The 24,840-nt window shown below is 34.8% G+C and overlaps 1 protein-coding gene across 1 annotated transcript in view; it reads right to left on the bottom strand.

The window, feature by feature from the left end:
• SYNE1 (spectrin repeat containing nuclear envelope protein 1) overlaps positions 1–24,840 on the bottom strand; it is a 560,807-nt gene that overhangs the window by 391,543 nt on the left and 144,424 nt on the right. Inside the window, 5 exon segments of the mRNA XM_078155071.1 lie at positions 721–885; positions 5,425–5,562; positions 7,899–8,006; positions 16,534–16,643; positions 21,023–21,219. Coding sequence (XP_078011197.1) covers positions 721–885; positions 5,425–5,562; positions 7,899–8,006; positions 16,534–16,643; positions 21,023–21,219 — 718 coding nt within the window.

The following is a 24,840-nucleotide window of genomic DNA, read 5'->3' as shown; positions in this document are numbered from 1 at the left end:
TTCTTAGTTTTAAACAAATTAAAACAAAACAAGGTAACACCTTGCCAGGCTATGGAAGATCAAAAAATTTAAGAGCTGAAAGTCACTTGAAAGATAATTTATTCCTTCCCTTCTTATTTTACAGACAAGGAAGCTAACTTCTAAGGGAGGTGAAGTGAATTGTCCAAAGTTATCCTACCAGTTAGTAATAAGTGTGCTTCTTTTGACCAGACTCAGAATTTTTCGCATTTTTACTAAATGATTTAAGACCTCACATCTCATGGTTCACTGGAATGTGGTTTTAATCCAATGATCCTGCCATAATCTAGCTTCATAATTTATAGCGTATTGTATTTCTTATCTCAAGGGTTAATATATTTAAAATATATCAGTTGGTGGGGTGCCAGATTAGTCTATCCAGGACATTAATTAGCTTAATTATACATATACCACAGTAGTTGGCCTATTTCTCAATCTGTCTCACAGTTCTTACATATTTTCTAAGACTGAAAAATGTCCCAACCAACAACAATAAAAACAAAATCATCCTTCGAAAAAGGTAATGCAAACAATTGATCTGAAAAGCATACCCAATAATAAAGCCATGTTTAGAAAGGATGAGAAAAGGTGAAAGAGCTTTTAATTAAAATAACAAATGTTGCTAAATAATGTGTAGCTAACATTTGGGGGAAGCCCCTTATGAGTATTAGGCTTATAGATTTCTTATGCTAGGCTTGTTACCTTATGCTGTTCCAGCTTCCGATGTATTGTGTTTGCAGTTTCTTCATGGACCTGCTGAATAGTTATTTCCTCCTGTAAGGCAACTTCTGCCCTATAAAGCCAGGCGCCTATTGTGCCTAGTGGTGCAGGAAGAGACTTATCAAGCTGTATGTGCCAATCAAAGAGCTGAAATGAAAAAAAAATCAGGAATAAACAAAATTCCTTTCAAGGGAAGTTGACAAAGTGACAGCAGCACCTCAGAATTTTCAGTTCAGAAGAATTCAAGTGGATCTGGGATCTCATCAATGTGGGATGTCCCCTCTAATGATGAAGATTATAACCAAACTATGCCTGTTCATACTGGATGTCTATTCCTTCCTACATGTTTACCACAGGGGGGCCACCCAATGTCCTGGGTCCTTCCTGATTTTCTCCAGATAACAGATGGTTGCAAAGGGAGAACACAAGTTGTCCACTTGCTTTCCCTTGCTCTTACTATGTAACTAGTGATCTCCTCTCCTTTGCCACAAGTACAAAATCACTGGAGGGTACAAAGACTTCATTTTCACTGACATGCAATGGGCTAGACCTTCTGGCAAACTTAAGGACTCTGTGTATGATTAATGGGGGAAGGAAGGAAGAGGATAAGCATTTATTATGTACTTACTATATGCAGGCACTGTGCTAAATTACTTTATAAATATTATCTCATAATATCTGAATGAAGCATATGTAAACCAGATTGCAGTGCATCCCAGTACACTACTCTGAAGTTTGGACCAATTTTTGGACTTCTGTAATCAAGTCCATTTGCCCACTCCTCATTATAACTGCCCCAGAACATTTTGGCAGTTCCAAAGATAGAGAAGAACTTTTAGACTCTGTCCTACTCTTATCATTTTATGTTAAAAAAAAAGTCTCTTACGATCTTCCTCCTACATAAATGAATGCTTTTCACTCTCCCACACTCCCCAGAAAAGCCCATCTCATAGCATCAGAAGTTTAACAGGATAGAGATGAGAGCTTTCAGTTAAATTTGTTTTAATACAGCAAATACTTATTAAGCAATGTGCAAGATCATGTGCTGGGCCTGGGGATAAGAAGATAAAAAAATGATGTAGTTCCTGACAATCAGAGGCTTTTAATCAAGTATGCAGGCACACAAATAATAATAAAATGAGGTAGTATAGCCTAACAAGGATTTCTCTGGGATCACAGAGACTTTAGAGGATCTTTGTGGGATAATAGAGAATTCGTAAGCTAGAGATCTGGCAGGAATTCAAGAGAGCCCAATTTGTTGGGGGCACCAGATGGGGAAGTAGAGAGGAAGTGTGAGATGAGAGCAGATGAGTAAATGGATGGGGGTGCAGAGGAGAGGAGACAAAGAAAATACATAGCAGGAGTTTTCAGGAATTTAAATCAGGCTGAATCACCAGTTGTGGCAATTGGTAAGAGTGAAATCCAATCTACAACTTTATTTTTTTTTCTTTCCCATTTTTCTGGAGCCCTATGCTTTGGGAATTTATCTCCATAATTTAAATTTCAATTTGTTTCTTCACTAAACTCATCTCAGCCCAGTAGGAAACAGTGTGATGGAAGGGAAAAAGAGATGACTCTGGCTGTGAGTCAAGTCAAGTCAAGTCAACAAGCACTTATTAAGCACTTATGTGCCAGGCACTGTGCTAAGTGCTAAGAATACAAGTACAATAAAAAGAGAAGCAGTTTTCTGTTCCCAAGTTGTTTATATTCTAATGAGGGAAGACAACATATAAAAGAGAGCTGAAAGGTAAGGGTGGGGCTGGGGTGGGGTACTCATTCAAGGCTATAACTGTAAAGTCTGAATCAGAAGCAGAACCAGGAGAGGAACAAAAGATCGCTAGCTTGGCCCATTCCTAAAATAGAAATTCTGGGAGCAACTCATTTATAGGAGAAAAGACCCCCCCACCAGGGCAGAAAGATCTTTTAGGGTGAGAAGGTCATAGAGATGGAGGGAACTTCCAGAGTAAGAAGGTAGTTGAGCTATGATGGTGATGTCCCAAGTGTCAGAAAAGAAACCAGGAATAACAGCCTTGTCTGAATGTTTATATGACTGTTACTTGATACCTCTAATAAATTCCATGCCAGTTAATAGTGATTTTATCAAAATCTATAAGTTTGAGTTTCAAGATTAAAACATGGGAAGATAGCTAATGGGAAAAGAGATTTTCCTGGTTTTTCTCTGAGTAGGGGAAGTCATTTAGAGAATCTCTGCAATTATGGTACTTTCTAAAATCATTTCATAGTATATCCACTAGACTATCTTTGAACCTAAAAAGAGATCATTGATAAGGGGACAAATCAATAGTGGATAGTGGTGGGGTTGGTCTGATTGTCCCTAAGTGAACCTAAGAGTCACCTTATTAGACTACGATATCCTCAAAAGGAGATACTGTTTGTATACCCATTGTTGATCCCAGTTCCTGGCACTAGGAGGAAGTTAATAAATGTTTTTTTTTACTTGACTGCATCATATAACTACTCCCCACATTGATAAGGTAGAATATGATAAAGCCAAGAAAGAGATCCAAAAAGGGAGCTATATGAAAATTTGGTGAGGGATAGAGTGTTTTCAGTTATGGCAAGTTATGAGGGAAAGCTTCATGCAGGAGATAGTATCTAAAGTGGACCTTGAAAGAAAAATGGGGTTTGAATGGTTGGAGATATGGCAGGAGTGCACCTCAGGCATAAGGAGCTGTGCTACTTCTTGAAGGTAGGGCAGTGTAGGACAAGATCATGAAAGAGAGTTGTTCATTTCATTGGGATGTAGAATATATGAAAGGAAAGAGTATGAAATAAAATCTGGCCAGGCAGGATGGGGCAAGACTCTAGGGAATATCTGATCCTAATAGTGGCAGGGAGTCCCAAAAGGTTTATGAGTAGAGAAGTGAAATGCTCAGCCATGTGCACTAGGAAGATCTCTTTGGTAGCTGTGTGAGAATGAAATGGAGAATATAGAGCCTGGAGCTGCAGTTAGGAAGCTTTTAAACTCATTCAAGTGGGATGACATAAAGGTTTGAACGAGGATCCTGCAGCTGTGAGTAGAGAAAATGCAGATGTGAAAGCTACTGTGAAGACAGATTCAACAAGAACCAAAAACTGACTGGGTATTGGGAAGTAGAAATGGAGAAATAGTCCAGGTAGACTGCAAGACTTCGAGCCTGAGTGACTGAGAAGTCAGTAGAAATAAGAAGTAGAAATAAGGAAGCTAGAAGCAAAGGTAGGGTTGAGGGTTGGGAGAGAAATAATGAATTGAGTTTAGCACATGTTGAGTCAAAGTCCAAGAGGAATACTCAGGTGAAGACATTCAGAAGGCAGTTGGAAATATGCAAATGGATGTCAGTAGAAAGACCAGCCCTGATTCATAAATTACTACTCATCTACAGAGATGTGATAAATGAAGCCATGGGAGAGGATCAAACAAGAGCTTTAAAAGCTAGAAGACTGACTATGGAAGTTAACTTGTTCTCTAGACTCTTAAAGAAGAATAACTCCAGAGAAGAATGACAAATACTAAAGGAAAGAAAAAAGGAAAATTTAAAGCCACTGATAAAAAGCTATTAGAAGAAAAAGCTTGAGGTTTATCTTAATTTCTGTCTTCAAACCCATGAAGAGATTTCATATAAAGAATATATCTTCATATGAAGAATTTCAGATAAAGATTTCATATGAAGGATATAGAAGTTGGCTCTGTGTAAAATTGATCCATTAAAGTGAAAACAAAAAGCTTCCTAAGAATTAGTTGTTCCATCATTTTCAGTCGTGCCTGAATCTTTGTGACTCCATTTGGGGTTTTCTTGGCAAAGATACTGGAGTGGTTTGCTATTTCCTTCTCCAACTCATTTTATACATGAGGAAACTGAGGCAAATAGAGTTAAGTGACTTGCCCAGGGTCACAAAGCTAGTAAGTATCTGGAGCCAGATTTGAACTCATGAGGATGAGTCATCCTGATCCCAAGTCCAGTCCACTATGTCACCTAACTGCCTAAGATTTAATTCAATTTAATTCTTAAGAATTAGAGCTATCTGAAAATGGAATGCTTCATAAAATAATGAGCTCCCCATCTTCTGAAAGTCTTCAAACTGAGATCATGTGCATACTTGATGGTGGTGATGCAAAAGGGAATACTATTTCAAGGAGAGATTGGACATTCTAAAGTGCCTTCAAAGTCTAGAATTCCAAGAGGAAGTTACTCAAATTAAACCAGAAGAGATCATATTAAGCTATAGTGATAATTTATTTGCTGTCTGAGTCATTTCAACAGTAGCAACGTTATAATAGACTATAGGGAAAGATTGTGGAGGCCTTATTGCTAGAAGTCTTCTTGGATATTCCCTTAAGTGAAGATAAATTTTTTCCATCAATGATATCCTCTCTTCATTGAATTATATAATCAGAGGGCAAAGAAAAAAGAGAAGAGGGTAAGCAAGGAATATAAGGCAAAACAACTAAAGGATTAGAATAAACATTCCAAATGACAGGCAGAAAAAATCAACAAGAAGATATAATATGCATAACCCTGAGCTGTTAAGCTTCCTTCAAATTGAAAAACCCAACACCAAAAAAAGGAAAGTACTCTCTCCATCTCTTAAAGGAAACTTCAAAACCTGATGAAAACCACTGAAGTGACATTAAAAATATACTACAAATAAATGTACACACTGCTACTGTAATCTGGGGAAACTTACCCTAGAGGACACTCTGTCCCATGCCTGCTTCACCAGAGCTTGATCAAGTGACAATTTGCCATCTCTGCGTTGTGGTTGAATTAAAAGTTCAATTTGTTTCCTCTTCATTTCATACTGAACTCTGAAGTGCTTAAATGACTAAAGGAGAAAAAGCAGGAACAACAGGGCAATAAGTCAAATGAGGAAAACTGGACCATTTTACTCATTTGCATTGATATGAGAATCTGTCCTTCCTTAATAATATTTTGATACTCTTAATGATCTATGGATTACTCTTTCAGCATTTTTTTTTGGTTTTCCATGAATTTTGCACAGAAAATCAAATTAGTATTGATATAGCCATTTCTTGTCCTCAGATTGCCTTCTCAGGGTAGTATTGACTGAACAGAGCCCATTCTAGTCCATTAAGTGTCATAGAAAGAATGATGATACGAATCCTTTCAGAGGACACTGCTAGCATAACGTTCAATATAGTGCATTCATTAACGTGGGGACAGAATTTATCAACTTGGTATTAGACATACTTGAGATTATTAATAAAATTATTTTATTTCATTATTTGGTTGAAAATTGGCATTCAAGAAATGAAATATTTTATATTTTCTAAATTTCACAGAGGTGATCTTTATATAAGAGATAGTATATTGAAGTCAAATGCTTCCCCTTCCCACTTAACAGTATTTAATTTTTTTCCAATTACATGCAAAGACAGTTTCCAGCATTCACTTTCATAAGATTTTTAGTTCCAAATTCTTTAAAGCTATAGAGCATGTAAGCTATGAATTTACTTATGTATATATATCATCTCAGTGAACATCCACATTTACCCTCATGTGGAAGACAGAGAAGCTGTTATTATCCTTGTATTACAAATGAGGATCTGAGGGTCAGAAAAATCAAGCCCAAGGTCACACGGTCAATCAGTGGTAGAGCCAGGATTTGAACTTAGGACTTTGGCGCTTTATCGACCCCATGTCACTTACTTGTAAAACTGTTGTATTAAAAAATCAGCGGACAAGGAGTCAAAAGATCTGTGTTTGAGTTCTGTATCTGACATTCCGTAAGTCAGTCTGACATCACCTAACTACAATAACACTAACAGTCAATAAATCTATATTGAGTCTGTTATGTGCAAGGTACTGTGCTAATACTTATTGGTACGAGGTATTAGGGAAATCATTTAAACTTTCTAAACCTCATTTTCCTCATCTGCCAAATGGTATTGATTTATCTACACTCACATGAGTGTTGTAAGAAAAGCTCAGTTTAAAGTATTTTATAACTACGTGATAACGAAAATGAAACCAGTATAATAAATAGTATGACTTATCTTTATTCAAAATAGCAATTTGCAAGCTGGAAATTTTTCAAACTATTCAAATTGATCAGCGAGATGACTGGACTGAATTTAAAAATAAATAGCTAATATTCAAATTGTAAAAACTGAAAATTTGGAAAATCAGATAAATCATAACTAAATTTGTAGCTTGGATGTTACATAACTTGCCAGAATTTGACTTTAACATACTATCTCTTATATAAAACTATGAATGAGATAGTAATATATTTCTTGAATGTAAAATGTCAATCAAACCATGAAACAAAATAAATTTATTAGAAGTAGCTTCACCTATGAATAAAACACTAAGCTGAAAAACACTGTACATATTGTAATGAATTTATTATATTACACAGCCAGCTAAGAGTGTCTTCAAATAAGAGTCACAGTATTATTACTATGAAAGTGAATGGGTTAAAAATAGGCTGTAATCTGTCAATATTAACAAGAGATGCAGAGAAATTAGTGACCTTTATACTAAGCTAAGCAGGAAACACAAGGTAAATTCTGTGTTCTGCAAAACTACAATTTCAAGCAATTTAATATGGATCATGCAGGCCGTAAATTCACATGATGAACACTGGGTGGTGATAGTGAATAAAAGTTCATTGCACATTTTATCTTCCATTCCCTCCAAGCTAACATTAACTTTCAAAATACCATAAAAGCTATATAAAAATAAATCCTTAGGGGGCTCATTTCACTTTTCTTTCAAAGAGTTCTAGGCATTGGAAAATTAGAAGGATGTAGAAAGTATTTGGTACAACTTAGCTTGTGTTGTATATATGAATTTGAATTCATTTATATAATGATTTTTGAAGTCATTTTCATGTTTGAGGTGTATGCATGTGTGGTTGTATGCCTGTGTATGGCCACATATCTCCCTTATTAACCCTAAAGAATTAAAGACTCTTTAAGAATAAGAATTAAACCCACAATTCTGTTTAGTGGGGACTTGGTAAATGCTTAACTCTGCAGAGCAAGAAATAGTACAAAGCCTAAACTCACACAGAAGCTTTCCTTAATTGTTTACTTGCCATTATTTAGAAAACTGAACACAGATTCAAGGTTACATATGAACTTTAGTTACAAAAAGGCATTTTGTGAATTCAAAAGTTACTTTTCTATTTGTTACCTGGTATTTGTCCTGTAAACTCGCTTCAGTCATTTGTGCCCTTGTCATATCTCTTTCAAACTGTTCTATCCAAACTTTTGTTTCTCTTGGCACTAGTTTGTCTTCCCTCTGGAAAGAGGAAAATATTCATTTATTGTTACATAGTTCCAACTTCACAGAAAAAAGGCATTTTAGCTTATCTTTTTTAAACAACATGGCTACGTTCATTCTTTCAAAAATCGTATATCATTGCTACCAACAGAATTTGGTCTCAATTTCTTTTCACCTATATCTAGCTTATTATCAAGCACAATAATACCTGACATTTATATTGCAGGCCTAGTAGTGGTATCACTTAGTCAAAAGGCACGCACATTTTAGTTTTTTCAGGAATAGTTCCAAATTACTTTCCAGATTGACTATACCAATTCAGAGATCCACCAAAGGTACATTAGCATGATGCTTTTAGAGAAACCTAGGAAGATGTATTGAGTGTTGAAGAGTCTAATGAGCAGAGCAAGGAGAATAATTTATACAAAAAGAAAAACATTATAAATACAAACACATTTTGAAAGATAAGAACTTTGATCAATGAAAGGAGCAATCATGCTTCCAGGGAGCCAATACTGAAGCATACTGCCCATTTCATGATAGAGAGATGATGGATTCAAGATGCAGAGAAAGAGGGAACGAAATAAACACATATATAGTACCTACTACATGCCACTGTGCTAAATACTGTACAAATATCTCATCTGAGCCTCATAACAACCCTTTGAGCTAGGTACAGCTATCCCTATTTTACAGTTGAGAAAACTAAGGCAAACAGAGGGTAAGTGACTTGCCAAGGGTCATATTGCTAGTAAAATATGCGAATTCAACTCTTCCTGGCACAGTGCTCTATCCACTGTACCTGAATTGACATATATATTTGGACATGGACAACACAGGGACTTGCTTTGCTTGAAGATGCATATTTTTACAAGAGTTTTGTTTGTTTTCCTTCTTTTTTCTAGTTGGGGTGAGGAAGTGGGAGAAAATGTCTATTTGTAAATACTAAAGTAAAATAAAAAATTTAATTCCCCCCAAAATATAGGTAAATTTGTTCGACAGCCTTCTTATTCTCAATCAAGGCAAAAATACTCCCTTGGGTATTTACCTCTGTCGTAAAGTATATCTTAGGCACAGGTCAAATGGAGAAAGCATTCTCTCTATATGGAGAAATATTTCAGATACTCAATTTGTGCTGCTCCTGATTGCCCTGAGATCCCCCCAATTTTATAAATTTCTTAATAAAAGACAAAATACACAGTACAAATAATTGAAAGAAGAATGCCTATTGTTTAGATTATAATGTGTAGTTGGTTGGACAGTCCATAGAGCTGGCTGATCAGTAAATACATCATGGATAGCCACAGTAAGAGTCATGATGAACCTGGCCTGGAATTGAATAGAAAGGAGAGGAGAACCAACTATTCTTTTATTTTGGAAATAGCACCATACTTTTGAAGGCTCTAAACTTCTACCTGAAATGATGGCCCATCTTTTAATATCAATATTCTTATGGTATTACCATAGGAATGTTGTTATTTAGTTATTTTTTTTCAGATATATCTGACTCTTCATGAACCCATTTGGAGTTTTCTTGACAAAGATACTTAAATGGTTTGCCATTTCCTTCTCTAGCTCACTTTACAGATGAGAAAAATGAGGCAAACAGGGTTAAGTGACTATCCCAGGGTCACCCCGCTAGTAAGTATCTGAGGCCAGATTTGAACTCATGAAGATGAATATTTCTGACTTCAGGCTTAGCATGCTATCCTCTGCACCACCTAACAGCTATATGAAATCAAAACATGAAATAACAGTCTCCAAGGATTTAAAGTTAATCATTTAAGGGCAATGGAAAGACACATGAGAATAACTAATGAAAAATTATACAGTGGAACTGGTAGAAAAGATATCAGTCTTGCTGGAAAAGGGAGTAGTAATTTATGTAAAGTGAGCAAGAAGGAAGCGATAGATGGTCTGGGTGTTCCATTAATATTCAAACAGTGTAGCAAGACCTAAAGGAAGGAAAGTCCCTAGCACATTGGGTAGATGGACACCCTGGGGATAATTTATGAGAGAACACGCACAAGAATCACACAGGACCAGAAGAAGCTGGTGAGGTAAGAGCTACACCATTAGAGAGAGGACCAGCACTGATGAGATCACTTATCCACCAAAGTACTGAAAAATACTAAAATATATGAATATAAGGATTTTGCTCCAAATGAGCCCTTTCTTATCTAACTAAAGTGTTCCTTAAAAGTTATCTGTACATAAGAAAAAATAAGGGGGAATCTCCCAAGATTATGAGTTTATCATATAAGGTAAGGAAAGACAAAGCATGGTGTTAACTAATCTCATACTCATGGGTGTTACTATTGATACACTTCTGAAGCAATGTTTTAGAAGGTAAATTGAAGACTGTAAATAGGATTGTACTCAGAGCACAGTGATAGAGGTCCTGCTGCTCTGCAGGTAACTAAAATTCTTAGTTTTGAATCCCAAACCATGTTTTATGTTGGATGTACTTATGATTCTTTTAGTAAATCATCAGGAAGAAAAATATTTATTCAAAATAACATATTTTTTGAATTTTAATTGCAATGCTCAACAGTATTCTCTGCTATTAAAAGTCTTGCCCAATTAAGTCATATTTAGTTCTTTGTAGTTCAAAACAGCACAATGCTAGAAAATCTTAATGGTGTTGCTTTGACAAGGGTTCTTAGCCTGGGAGTCTGGGCTAAATGTCAAATAAACAAATATGCACATATTATATATAATCTTGATTTTATCTAACCTCTGACTGAAATTTAACTTTTTTCAATTATAAATTTCAAAATGTATTTTGAGAAAGGGTCAGTAGGCTTAACCAGACTTCCAAAGAGGTCCATGACAAAAAAAAAAATAGTTAAGAAATCCAGATTTAAAGTACATCCATAACATTATTTTTCTCCTATACATTCTCTCAATTTTGTTGTTTTTTCAGTCATGTCTGCCTCTCTGGGGCCCCATTTGGGGTTTTCGTGGCAGAGATAATTGAATGGTTTGCCATTTCCTTCTCTAGCTCATTTTACAGATGAGAAACTGAGGCAAACAGGATTAAGTGACTTGCCCAGGGTCACACAGCCAGTAAATGTCTAAGGCCAGATTTGAACTCAGTAAAATGGGTCTTCTTTACTCCAGGACTGACATTTTATCCATCATGCCACCTAGCTGCCTAACTCTCAATTTACACTTAAAATCTCTATCTCTATCTATCTATAGCAGAATATATATTTATTATCTATCATGTTTTATATATATATATATATATATATATATATATATGCTATATTTAGAACATTTATTTATGTATCAGAAAACCTCTAACCCTAGCTAGTGTTTTGTGATAAGGCATAATAGACCAACATAATATCCTTTATATGCCAAATTAAGAAAAATGAGTCAATTTATACATCTATGTATATATGCACATATATATCGCTAGATATATAAAATATTATTTACATAGTTCTATAATTAAATCATTCTAAGACTGTTGTTCTTAAAAGCTTTTACTACACACCTAAATCATTAATCATTTATGAACAACAAATGAATCATATCTCATTATTAAACTATCTAAGTGTTACATCCTTGGAATTAACACAAGGAGCATTTTTAGAGACCTCAAATTTACATCTGTGATCAGAACTGTGCTTATGAGGAAATCACACAATAAATCACATTTGAGATAAGGGTTAAAAAGATATGGAACAAGTAAAAGGAAGTTATTTAGAAATGTCCTCCATAAAAGCTCAGATAACTATAGACCTTTTCTCTAATGACAGCAGCTTTGAAGATGTGGTGTGATCTGGATACTCTGTCTGTAGAGGACCTGTCTCTGTTTTTAAGTATTCTCTATACCAGTAGCTTCCAACTACTTCTAACTATATTCCCTCAAATGTGCTTTTTTCTGGTGGTCATTGTACCTTCTTTTTTTTTAAATTGAAATGCTAGGCTTTAATTTTTAATTTCTCTTTAATACCATGTTATTTTTGATTCCATGTACAGAAGAAATTAAGTAAAAAAAACTAAATTGAGTTAAAAATCACAATAAATATCTGTCAGCACCAATTTCTGAAATATCCCAGAAGAAATCAAATGCATTTTCCTTTTTTTAAGTCACAAATAAAAGGCTCAGTGACTTTACTCTTGGTAAATAAACAATCATTGGGGGGTAAAGTGGGTTCTTGTTGTGGGGTCTGATGTGGGAGACTATAGCCATTAAAAAAGCCTCTAAGGTACTATACATTACATTTCTGCTCACATGCACTAACTGAAGCATCCTCTGATTCCCTTCCATGTATTGAGAAATTAATTTATTGACCTAGAAAAACTATTAATGTTAGAGATAATAAAACCATAGATATTCAGAAAAGGGATAAGAAAGAAAATCAATTCAATAAAAGAAGGCCTTCTAGGAGCAGAATTGCTACATAAAAGACTCTGATTTTCTGTATGATGTGGGGATGAGGTTTACACACACCAAGTTCCTTTAAGGCTATAGGATAGACAGGCCAGTGTTCTGTGTGTCCAGATTTAGTGAGTATGTAAACCACAAACCTAGAATCCAACAATAAGCATTTCCCTGTTATAACAAAAGAGCCAAACACCAAGCACTATAAAGAGGGCTGATGTAAAAATATCAATTCCTGTCAGCAGCTGTGCCCACTAAAACCCTCAGCAGCTCTACTGAGTGAAATCTGCTTTCCCTATTTATTTATGCCTTAGGTCCAGTGGGAAAAGTCTTCCCGAAAGGTGGCTGGCAAGAAATAGAATTAGTTCCCTGCAGCAACAGAGTTACATGAACTGAACATGACATGTGGCTTCACTTAAACAGTTTTAGAAATGCCTGTCAGACATGAACAACATGCATTCTGTATATCCTGATTTTCAGTGATATGAATATATATGCCACATGTCTTTTGTGAGGAATAAGTAAAGATTCCTAAGAATAGCAAATAGATCCAGGTGCAGAGACAGAACTTGAGAACATCTGAATTTATGGAGCAAAATTAATATCTTGGCTCCTAAATGTGGGTATACACCAAAGCTTTGCTCTAGGTCACCCTTTCTTCTCTTTGGAGATGACCTTATCAGCTAGGTGGCAAAGTGGAAACAGTGCTGACCTTCAAGTCAGGAAAACCACCTGAATTCAAATCCAGTTTTAGACATTTAAGTAGTTCTATTACCATGAGCAACACGTTTATTCTTTTAGCCTGAGTTTCCTCATCTGTAAAATGGACATAATAATACCTCCCTCTCAGAGTTATTGTGAAGATGAAATGAGGTAATATTTGTAAAGCACCTTTCCTTCAAACCCTAAAATGTGATAAAAATACTGGCTATGATTATTATGGCTATCTATGTAGACGACTCAGATCTGTACACCTAGCCCTAAGTTTCTTTTCTGAACTCCATTCTTGCATCAATGACTGCCTGCCAGACCTTTTGACCTAGATGTCCTGTAATCATTCAAATGCATAATTTCCAAAACTTAACTTACTGTCTTTCCTCCCAAATCTAGACCTCTTAAAAACTTCCTTACTTCTGGAAAGGACATCTTGTCACCATTTAGTTACCTACATTCACAACCTTGGAATCATCCTTGATTTCTTATTCTCCTTCACCTTACATATGAAATCAGTTGCCAAATATCATCAATCCTTCCTCTCCAAACATCTCATATCTGTCCTTTCCCTCTACCCCTATAACCACTATGCTAGTTCAGGACCTCATTGCCTCTTTGCATCAGCCTCCTAACTGGGTTAGGAAGTGCCCTGACCTTGAATCTCTCTCCCCTGCAATATAAATATATCCTCCACACACCTCTGAAAGAGATTTTTCTAAAGCAGATCTGACCATATAACTGCCTTGTTCAGAAAACTTCGTGCACATTCAAAGCCCCTCACAACCTTGGTTCCAACTTAACTTTCTAGGAACACATTCCTTACTCCTAATTCTCTCTTAGAATCCTAGCTTTCTAAAAATTCAGTTCAAACATGACCTCCCACATGAAATCTTTCTGATTCCCTGAGGGGTTTTGTACCTCTTTTACAGAGGTAAAAGAAAAAAAATATCTAAGGCCTATTTTGTAGGTATTTTTATTTACTTACATTGTACATACTTAGATATGTACATATTATCTCTGCTGATAGAACACAAATTCCTTGAGAACAAGTATTAGTTTATGTTTGCCTTCATATCTCAAGCACCTAGCATGTAGCAGTCACTTAATAAATACTGGTTAATTGATTAACATCTTAACTTCCACATTAGAAAATTTAGATGCTTTTTTCCCTAATGCTTCATTAGAATCATTTTTTTCTCCACTGAAATCATGTATTGTATTTATCTGTCCAATGTTATATAGCTGTTAAATCACTGCAATACTGTATATTGGGAAACATCTATCATGCTTCCTTGAGCTTTTCCTTCCTTGCTTGAATCAGTCCACTTCCTTCAGGCTCTGGTCTGAAAACATGTCTCATAAACCTAGGATCACTCTTGTTATCCTCTTCTGCAAACTTAAAAAGTGATTGACATACAATGAATTTATTAAGTGACTGACATACATCTTTAAATTATATGTTTCAAATAGAGATGAGTATTTTTAGTTTGGCCTTGGCCAATGATGAACAAGAAGCAGATCACTTCACAGATCTAACAAATCCTTTTAATATATCTCCCTATGTTATTTGGCCTATTTAATATGGAACTGATTCACTGTTTGCTTGCAGTCTTTTCTGAGCACTCCAGCATTAGACGTGACCATAGTATAAAATGTAAATACTAATTGAAATTTTAAAAGGTTGGAGTTATAAGGAAAGTTACAGTATTCCACTTAGATAATTATATTATTTTTTGAAGAATATAAGTTGGGAATTCAAAGGACTAAAAATACTAACACAACATATATAACATATCAGGTTGCTTGCCATCTTGGTGAGAGGGGAGGGAACGTGGTGGGGGAGAAAAATCTGGAATTCCTAATTTCACAAAAATGAATGTTTAAAACTACCTTTACATATAATTGGAGAAAAATAATATTAAGGAAAAACATTAATACAAACTTTAAAAAATAAGATAGTCTACCAACCTGAAAGATACAAATGGAAACAGTATTTCCTACAATTGGTATGGTCCTCTAAATGTTCCTTGCCTGTAGATGATATTCTACCAATTATATCAAACCCTAAGACCTTTCAGGCTAACTCAGTGAGATCCATAATTACTCAAAAAAGGTAAAAGCAGTAATCCATACAGGAAAAATACATGCATGAAAAATGCTTATTGTTATTGGGTTAGTACATCAGTATCTTTATTTGGGACAGGTACTATATACAGACAATGAGCTGGGCCCAGAATTCAATATTAACAAGAGGGCAGGAACAAAAGCTTTGGGGAGGCATCACAGTACTTTTTTTTTTTTTATTCCAAGCTGTTCCCTGTATAAGAATCCATCTGATCACTACAAACAGCACAATCTCCAAGGTGCCGGTGACAAAAGGGTAATAAAATGAGTATTAGATGTAAATAAGCTTACCATAAGTAAATAAGCTTGTTTCCAGCCCTATCACCAATAAGTGGAATAGTGAAGTTGTTTTAGGAAAAATATAATCTGAAAAGTAACTGAGCCAGGGGTACAGGTAAGAAAACAAAGAGATAGCCTGAGTGATTGGCACTAGGATTGATCACAGTTGTTTCCTATGAGTTGTGTCATCGTTAATATTCAAAATCTAAAAATAGATCGCTTCTTCCATAAATTTAAAGAGCATTAATTTCATATGCAATTATTTTTAGGGTTGGAATCAAGATCTTGGTGGGCAAACAGCAACATATATTACATCATTTACATTACCAAATCATCAAAATTCCAATACTGTTATTTTTTTCCTAGAAATATGATTTCCTATATGGGGTTCTCTCTTTTCTTCCTCATTCACGACCAAAAAGCCTTTTTCTTTGAAGCCAAATTGTTTCACCCTACTTTCTTTGTTTCCCTCTGTTCTTTATTCAGTTATGATTTAATTACATTCAAATGCTATTTTATTAGAATGTTTTTAAAATAAAAGCAAATATTACATAGTTCTGCTTAAAATACACACACATATGGGGAGAGCTAGCTGGTGCACTAGACCAGGAACATTTAGCCAGCAGCCAGAAAGATGTGAGTTCAAAGCTGGCCTCAGATACTTACTAGCTGTGTGACCCTGGGCAATCACTTAACCCTGTTTGCCTCAGTTTCCTCATCTGTAAAATAAGCTGGAGAAGAAAATGGCTAAACACTCCAGTATTTTTGCCAAGAAAACCCCAAAAGGTGGGGTCACAAAGAGATGGACATGACTGAAAAATGACTGAACAACAACACATACATATATACATATATATATATAAAATACATATGAATAAATAACACATATCTAACCATATATACATATACGTATATAAATATACATTTAAGATACAAATATAATATATGGGTATAAAATATATATGTATACATATATGTATAGGATACACATACATATATATTTTATACATTTTCTAACAAAATACCTACATCATTTTCTTGTTCATCAGTGCCTGTGTTATGAACATCAGGATAATATTTCAGAAATTGGGCTACATAAGTCATAATAGACTTCTCATCTGGTTTGTCCACATCCACATCTGGAAAAACACAAAACAAATATAAATACTTAATCAGTAGTAACACTTTCAAGGGAATGATGGCTTTAATTGATTTCACACAAAATATAATAAAAAGTGTTATGTTGCAAAAACAAACTTACTTTACTCAAATAATTTACCTATACACATAATATAATAAAAACTAGAGGTTTGAATGCAGAAAAACATACTATTGCTCATATAGCTTGTTTTTTTGAACCAATTTAGTGTATTTAAGACAATTTGGAAAGGCCATGACTTGAAAATAGCTGAATATTTAAGGGGTAAAATGCAAAAAGGAACATTTGGGCATGTGATGAATGTCCCATTTAAATACTTCTCAGAATTATGAGTATTAGGAATCTGATATTCTCTATGCTTATACTTTTGCCTAATTATTAATGTATAAATCATTTGCAAGCCTCAGATCTAGATTAAAAAATGCTGCACTTAAAACAATTTTAGCCAAAGGACTGAAGGAAAAAATGTTGCAACAGGTGTGTGTAGTCTTAATCTTCTATTTTCAGACAAAAACCTGAAATTCCTACAGTGGTCCCCATTCATGATTTCACCTAACTCCATTTTCAGGAAGTTAACCACAATGAGATCTGAGCTCTACTATACCCTCTGGAGCTGGGAGAGGAAGACCTGGTTATGGCAGCTCCTTGAACCAAGTCAACTTATTGAAACCTGGAAAAAACTCCCTGGTTGTCTAATAGTATAATGGAAACTTCTCAAGTGGCAAATACTCCACCCTTTGCCCTAAAGTCAGAGGGAAGTCACTGGGGATCAGACTTTGAAGGAGGTAGCTACAGCTGCCTATCCTGGGAAGTCCCCAAGGTTATCTCTGCAGTTCTACATTTAGGACCTAATTTCCCACTCTCCTTTTCTGACTAGTGACAGATCAATAATTCACAAATCTCTTGAGTAAAGTGCCATTTTAAAATAAAACTGTGCTTTACTTGGAAAAATCATCCCAAGGACCCTTTGATTCAATTTATAAGCACCCAGTGACAAAATTATTTCTAAAAGGCAGTTATCTGGGTTATGGAAAGAGTGGACAGAGAGATTAGAAAAGAGTAGACTAGTCTCTAAGAATTTTGAAATCTTTTTAAAAAATCTCTTTTCATGTAACACACGTTGCTTTTATTATATTTGTTACAAAACAGCCATGGCTCATTGATGTTGATAAAAATGCACTCTATTACTAATATCTGCAAATTCCTTTTTTATATCCTGAGTGTGACATAATGAAAGGTCTCTTTCTCACTGTATCATTTCTCTTTAAACAATTCAGTGGTTGTCACTGAGACCTCCAAACCCTCCACACTTCCAGTCTATCACTCCTGCTCTTCATTTCATTTTCTTCCCTTCTCAGTCCTGACCTTGTATTTGAAGAGTTAAATTATATACAATCTTGTATCCTTGAATCCCATGTGCCCTCATTCTATTTCCACTTATGTTTAGCAAAACTCCAACCTTGGCTTAACCTCACCATGTGCCTCCTCTGCTCTTATTAATGAACCATTAAAACATACTGTCAGAGTCCACTACAATTTATTTCAAAGACTCCTGCAGTTGCACAAAATTCTTTTTATTCTTCCCTGATTGAATATCACACTTCTAGCAATTGTTATTATATACTTTTTTTCTTTCAGCAAGGTCCTATATAACATCTTCTCACTTCCTTGACAGCAGAGGATCTCATCTCCTACTTTAATGAGGAAATTATGGCCATCTCACTTGAGCTCCATCTTCTCCCATATTTCATAACTCAAAACATCTCTACACTATCCCTCACTCTTTCCTGCTTTCAATTAGGCTCTGACAAAGATTTGGTCCTTTTTTCAAGACCTAAACTTTTAATTCCATCTGTGATCCCATCACCTTTTACCTTCTCAGGATCTTACATCCTTGACTATTCTCCTGCTTCTGTCTTTAGTATTTTCTCATTATTGGCAGTTAGGTGGCTCAGTGGACAGAGTACTGGGACTAGTGTCAGGAAGACCTGAGTTCTAATCCAGTCTCAGACACTTACTAGCTGTATGACCCTGGACAATGCATTAACCTCTGCCTTAATCCACAGGTGAAGGAAATGGCAAAGCACTCCAGTATTTTATCCATGAAAACCCCATGGACAGTACTGGCATGCTATAGTGAACAGGGTCATGAAGAGTAAGACATGCCTAAACAATAACAACATTATTGGCTCCTTCCATGCTGCATACAAACATCCAGTATCCACCACCCTTAAAAAAAAAACCCTTCACTTGACTCTACCATCCCTTCAAGTACCATCTTTTTGCCTTTCACAAATTATACTCTGATGCAATCATTCCTCTATTCCTACACTTCAAACCCTTGCAACTTGGCTTCCAACATTTATCGGCTAAACTCAATTAACTTTATTCATTCCTTATTCTCTTTAACCTCTTTTATGATTTGGGCATTGTTGACTAGCCTTCTTCCTGGATATTCATTACTCTCTTGGCTTCTATAACACTGCTCCCCTTATTCCTTGCTCTCTATATGATTAATCTTCCATCTCATTTGCTGGTTCATCAGCTGTTTCTCATCTAATGAAGTATAGACATGCCCCCAAAACTCTATCCTAAATTCTCTTCTCTTCTTTCTCTATACACCCTCCTTAAGTGATCCCAATATCTCCTGTAGACTAAATTATCATGTCATTGTGAGATGATCTAACCATTTTGTAGAACAATTTGGAACTATGCCCAAAGGGCTATAAAACTGTGCATAATCTTTGACCCAGCAATAGCACTTCTATCCCAGAGAGATCATACTCATGAGAAAAGGTACCACATGTGCAAAAATATTTATAGCAGCTCTTTTTATGGTGGCAAAGAATTGAAAATTGAGAGTATGCCCATCAATTGGGGAATGGCTGAACAAGTTGTGGTATATAAATGTAATGGCATACTATTGCGCTATAAGAAAAGATGAACAGGCTGACTTCAGAAAAACCTGGAAAGACTTTTGTGGTCTGATGCTGAATGAAGTGAGCAGAACCAGGAGAACACAATAACAGCCATGTTGTGCAATGACTAATACTAATAAACTTAATCCTTCTCAGCAATACGAGGATCTAAGACATCTTCAAAGGCCTCATGATGGAAAATGTCATTCATAAAATAGAAAGAACTATGGAGTTTGAATGAAGATTGAAGCATACTATTTGCTATTTTTTTTCTTCTGTTGTGTTTTGTTTCCTCTTTCCAACGGTTCCTCCTATTGGTTTTAACTCTTACAACATCACTAATGTGAAAATATGTTTAATAGGAATGTATATATATAGCCTATATCAGATTGCATTATGTCTTGGGGAGGGAGGTGGGAAGGGAGGGGGAGAAAAATTTAAAACTCGAAATCTTATGGGAGTGATTGTTAATAATTCAAAATTAATTAATTAATTAATTTAATTAATTAATTGACATGGCTAGGAAGATGATTCCCAGATCTAAATACAAAGCCCTAATGTTTCTCACTTTCAGTCCTACATTACAAACTGCCTTTTGGTCATCTCCTTTCAGAAGTCATGTCACTATATCAAACTTAACTTTTCTAAAATGTAATTTGCTATATGGCTCCCATTTTCTTTTCCTAAACTATTTCATCTTACCCATTTTTCTGCACTCTGCCTTTCACATGCACTGTTTTGGCTATCTTCTCAACTTGACATTCCAGCTTTCATCCCTTTGCCTTTCCACATGCTCTCTGCTAAGCCAGGAATTAATTAACCCCATCTCTTGAAATCTCTAGCTTCTTTCTTTCTTCCTTTTTTTTCTTTTTTACTTAATAGTATTTTATTTTTCCAATTACATGCAGAGAAAGCTTCACATTTATTTATGTGAGATTTTTGAGTTCCAAATTTTCCTTCCCCCTTACCCAAGAGAGCCAGTAATCTGATAATAGGTTATACATGAATAACCATGTTAAATGTATTTCCACATTAGTCATGTTGTGAAAGAAGACTCAGAGCAAAAGGGAAAAATCATGAGAAACAAAAAAACACAACAAAAGTGAAAATAGTATGCTTTGATCTACATTCAGACTCCGTAATTCTTTCTCTGGATGTGGTTAGCATTTTCTATCATGAGTCTTCTGGATTGTCTTGGATCATTGTATTGCTAAGAAGAGCTAAGTCTATCACACTTGATAGCACATATTGCTATCAATATAGCACATGTTGCTGGTGTCTAGCTTCTTTCAAAGATCATTTCAGGTGCTATTTCATATGGAAAGTCTTCCCTTATTCTCTCTCCCTTAATTGTTGGTGCACTCTACAGCACTGCACATCTGTACAGTGACTGTAACATGCCCATCAATTTACAGTGGTAGGAGAGCAAATCCCAGCATACCTTCAGGATCTAGGAGTCTTGGGATTCCTAATTCTGTTTCAGCAATGGTGAAAGCCTCTTCCAAGTTCTCCCTGTTAGGTCTTCCTTTCACTTTCTCCAAATCCACTAGTTCTGGCCGAATAGCATGAATAACTGAATGAAATGCCACACCACTTCTCCAACTTCGTCCGAAATCTTTTACTTCAATCCCAACCTGCCTTGATATGTTTAAATAAAAAGGACAAAAAGAAGAAGAAGGGGGGGAATAAAATAAAAGAATGAAAAGGGAAAGGAAATGAAGAGGAGAGAAAGGGAAGGGAAAAGAAAGGAGAAAGAAAAAAAGAAAAGTAAAGGGAAAGGAAGGAAAGAAGAAATTTGTTGCTCCATTTATATGAAAATAATTAGCATTTTGAACAACAGACAATAGTTAATACTGTTTCATGCGAGTACATTATTCTTCAATATAAATAATGTGCATATAAAAAGATCATTCTAGCTTCATAAATATTAAAATGTAGATTTTTGTTAAAATAATTATTTTTCTAAGACAATAAAAATCAAATTCCTTCATTTAGGGTATATTTTATTTGATTTTCCATCAGTTTAATTACAAGTTTAGAATTATATTTTCATAATATTTGTTTTTATTTGCTTATTTGTTGTCATTTTAAAGAAAAAACCTCGGTAAATGAAAAGAAAGTTGGGCAAAGAAGCTAAGGAAATATGAATATAGGCAGTGGAGGCAAAAATACTCCAAAAATCATGGTAAGTCCCCATCATATGATTTCCTAAAAAAGCAAACCTACCCAGTATTCCCTGAAGAAAATAAACTTCCTAAGATAAGCAAAATATGATTATGAAGTAGCATCACCAATATTTTAATAAGCATGATTGCTGCCTCCCTTTTCAAGGTTATAATCATGAAAAGGTATGCATGTTTTTCTAAAAAATGCTGCAATTTCATGAAACCTTTGTGCAACTCCTCTTTCAGCACTGCCTTCAGAGACTGTCACATATTTGAATCTCTTCAGTGATAGCAAATCTTTATCTTTGAGGGTGAATTTGAGTTTTGGAAATAGTAAAAAAAAAATCACTTAGAGTCCAAATCTACTAAGTAAAATAAAAGGCTTTTTTTTGGTTGTTGCTTTAAAAAAAGGAATAAAATAACATGACTGCTTTAGTTTCTTGGTGGTTCATAAACTTGCTCTGAGGGCAATTCCCAAAAAAATGTGTTGAAAAATGTTTTGAGCAATAGCACAATCACTGGAATAAGTCCTAAGTTAATGTCCTGCAGCCGACTTCAAAGGATCACATTATTTAGGGCAAATTAATCTTGGTATGTTTGTGTATTTAAAAATTGGTCTAGTTATTATATAATTACACCTGATTTACATTTAGTATAAGATTACCTCTTCCTGAACTAAATTCTTAAGTTTTTCTTTTCACTGCGAGTCAAAATATGTGATGACCACAATCATGATAAGAATAGCTTGCTTCATAAAAATGTTGCCTGAAACTCAGCAAAATTAAAGCTGAAATATAATGTGAATATTCCACCTTAAGTGGTGTTTAGCCAATGTATGAAAAAGACATTAAAATTATTTGTGCTGAAAATATTTCTCTCTTCAATGAATTTATTTATTAACTGTACACATAAATAAAAGTTGCTTCTGATAAACTAGAAGCATACCAGTACTAACCTCTCCTGCAGTGTTTTGGTCCAAACTTTAAGGTTTATTGGGTTTTTACTTCGCATAAGGAATTTTATCATTTGTTATAGTTGGTAACCTGAAGGCATAGCTTATTACCAGATATTTCATATAGAAGAGCAGAACTTCAGTATAATTTATTTGTTTGTTCACTTCATTTAACCATTCATTCATGAGTTTCCCATATGTTTTCTGATTTTGCTGAATTGCAAATTAAAACTCTCAAATCCATCACTTTTCTTCATTGCCCTACACTAACTCCCTGAGCTTCTCTGAGCTTAGCCTAGACAACAAATAGAAATGGATCCACACTTAGACTGTCTCACTTGGTAAGTCCTTCTAGAGTGCAAACTATGTTGGCATAGGCTTTAAGCCCTCAATTTAAACTTCAAAATATTCTATAATGAGGCTTCTAAGAAGAACTCTAGCAAAGTCTATTCCTTATAAATTATAACATTTCTTCTATGTTGCATTCCAAATGGCAGGGAATGTTCTCTTCTTGAGGGTTTTTTTTTGTTTTCATTTTTTAAGGTATTTAGGTTCTAAAACTTTTCTGTAAAATTTTAGTTTGTTAAAAAAAATCTTCATGAAAAGGCTTCTCGATATTTATGATTTTGTCATTCTAGGATTTGGTTTCTAGAACTGATATGAGTGAATCTGCAATTATTGATCTCATTTATATTTAGTTTGGCTAAATTATGGAATATATAACTATGTAATTTACATAATATTATATATATTAGTGTTTCCACAAAGATGTTATACTTTTTCTACTATAGCAGGGGCTTTTTGTGTGCCATGGACCCCACTGGTCATTTGGTGAAGTCTATGAACTCCTTCCAAGAATAACATTTTAAATACATAAAATAAAATGCATAGTATTACAAAAGAAACTAATTATATTGAAATAGTTATAAAATATGTTTTAAAAATGCATGGATCTTAGGCTTACAGTCTCTATACTATAATAAGGCAGCACAAGATTTAGAGCTCAGGTGCAAATGTCTCATACCTTTTTGCCTTTCTTTTGTACTTCCATATATAACACTTTGTGTATATCCCACTACCACCACCCCATAACATTCTAAACTCTTTTAGGGCAGGAATTATATTTTATTTTTGCTTTTCCACCACCTAACACAGTGCCTTGCACATAGTAGGCACTTAATAAATGTTGTTGAATTTGAAGTTTTTGGAATAGCCTGGTATTAGGATATATTTCTATCTCCATAGTATTATTTTCAGATTTTTATAGAAATCATACTTTATCTGCAGTGATTTACTTACTAATCATTAAAGCAATCTTCCTTATCCACAGACTTTCCATTCCATTTGTAAATTTGATGTGACACATTTACAAAACAACCACTTACTACAGTGATTCACAGTGATTAATATGCCCTGAATAACAGGCAATTCTAACATGTTACATATCCCTTTGTTAGAATAATAAAATGAAAAATACTCAGTCCTCAAGTAACAAGAAAGATGCACAGATCAGATAGAAAAATGCTAATTTGACATCACAAAAGTATGAGAGTTGTAGGAGTGACTTAGAACTTATCACACATCGTAACTTGGCACATAACTGAAGCCTAACGGAATATGGGAGAGACAACAGAAAATGAAGGACTGCTCTGACAGCATTAAATTGAGAGTTGGTTTATCTCAAACTGATGAAACTCTAAATGCTGATCCATTTACTTCGTAGTCACATAATTTAATGCTGTATGAAGCAATGTACAAAGGCAACACTATTGATTACAGATACCATATTAAGACAGATTGGAAAACCATCACAAGACCGTTGCAGGCATGGCAGGTATATTCCAGTGTCCACTTACCAGGCCCTTCTGCTCCTCCTGCACAGTTAAGATTTAATATGTACATATTAGTAACAGCTAGATTATTACAGATTGGATGAAACATAAGGTTTTTTAAACTAGAATCCACCTCAGAGTGTTCATTTTAGAAATAGTTTTTTTATGTTAATATATGCCATAAAAATGTTAGTTACCACAAAATCCAGAAAACTTAACTTCCTATGACAACACATTATTCACATTCTGCTTTTATATAAACCATTTGAACTGAAGCTTCCAAAACATTCTGAGAATGAAACTCCTTAAT

Source organism: Phascolarctos cinereus, unplaced genomic scaffold, assembly GCF_003287225.1.
Source record: "Phascolarctos cinereus isolate Bilbo 61053 unplaced genomic scaffold, phaCin_HiC Scaffold_5;HRSCAF=322, whole genome shotgun sequence".
In the NCBI taxonomy this organism is placed as follows: domain Eukaryota; kingdom Metazoa; phylum Chordata; class Mammalia; order Diprotodontia; family Phascolarctidae; genus Phascolarctos; species Phascolarctos cinereus.
This window is presented reverse-complemented; position numbering and strand designations above follow the sequence as displayed.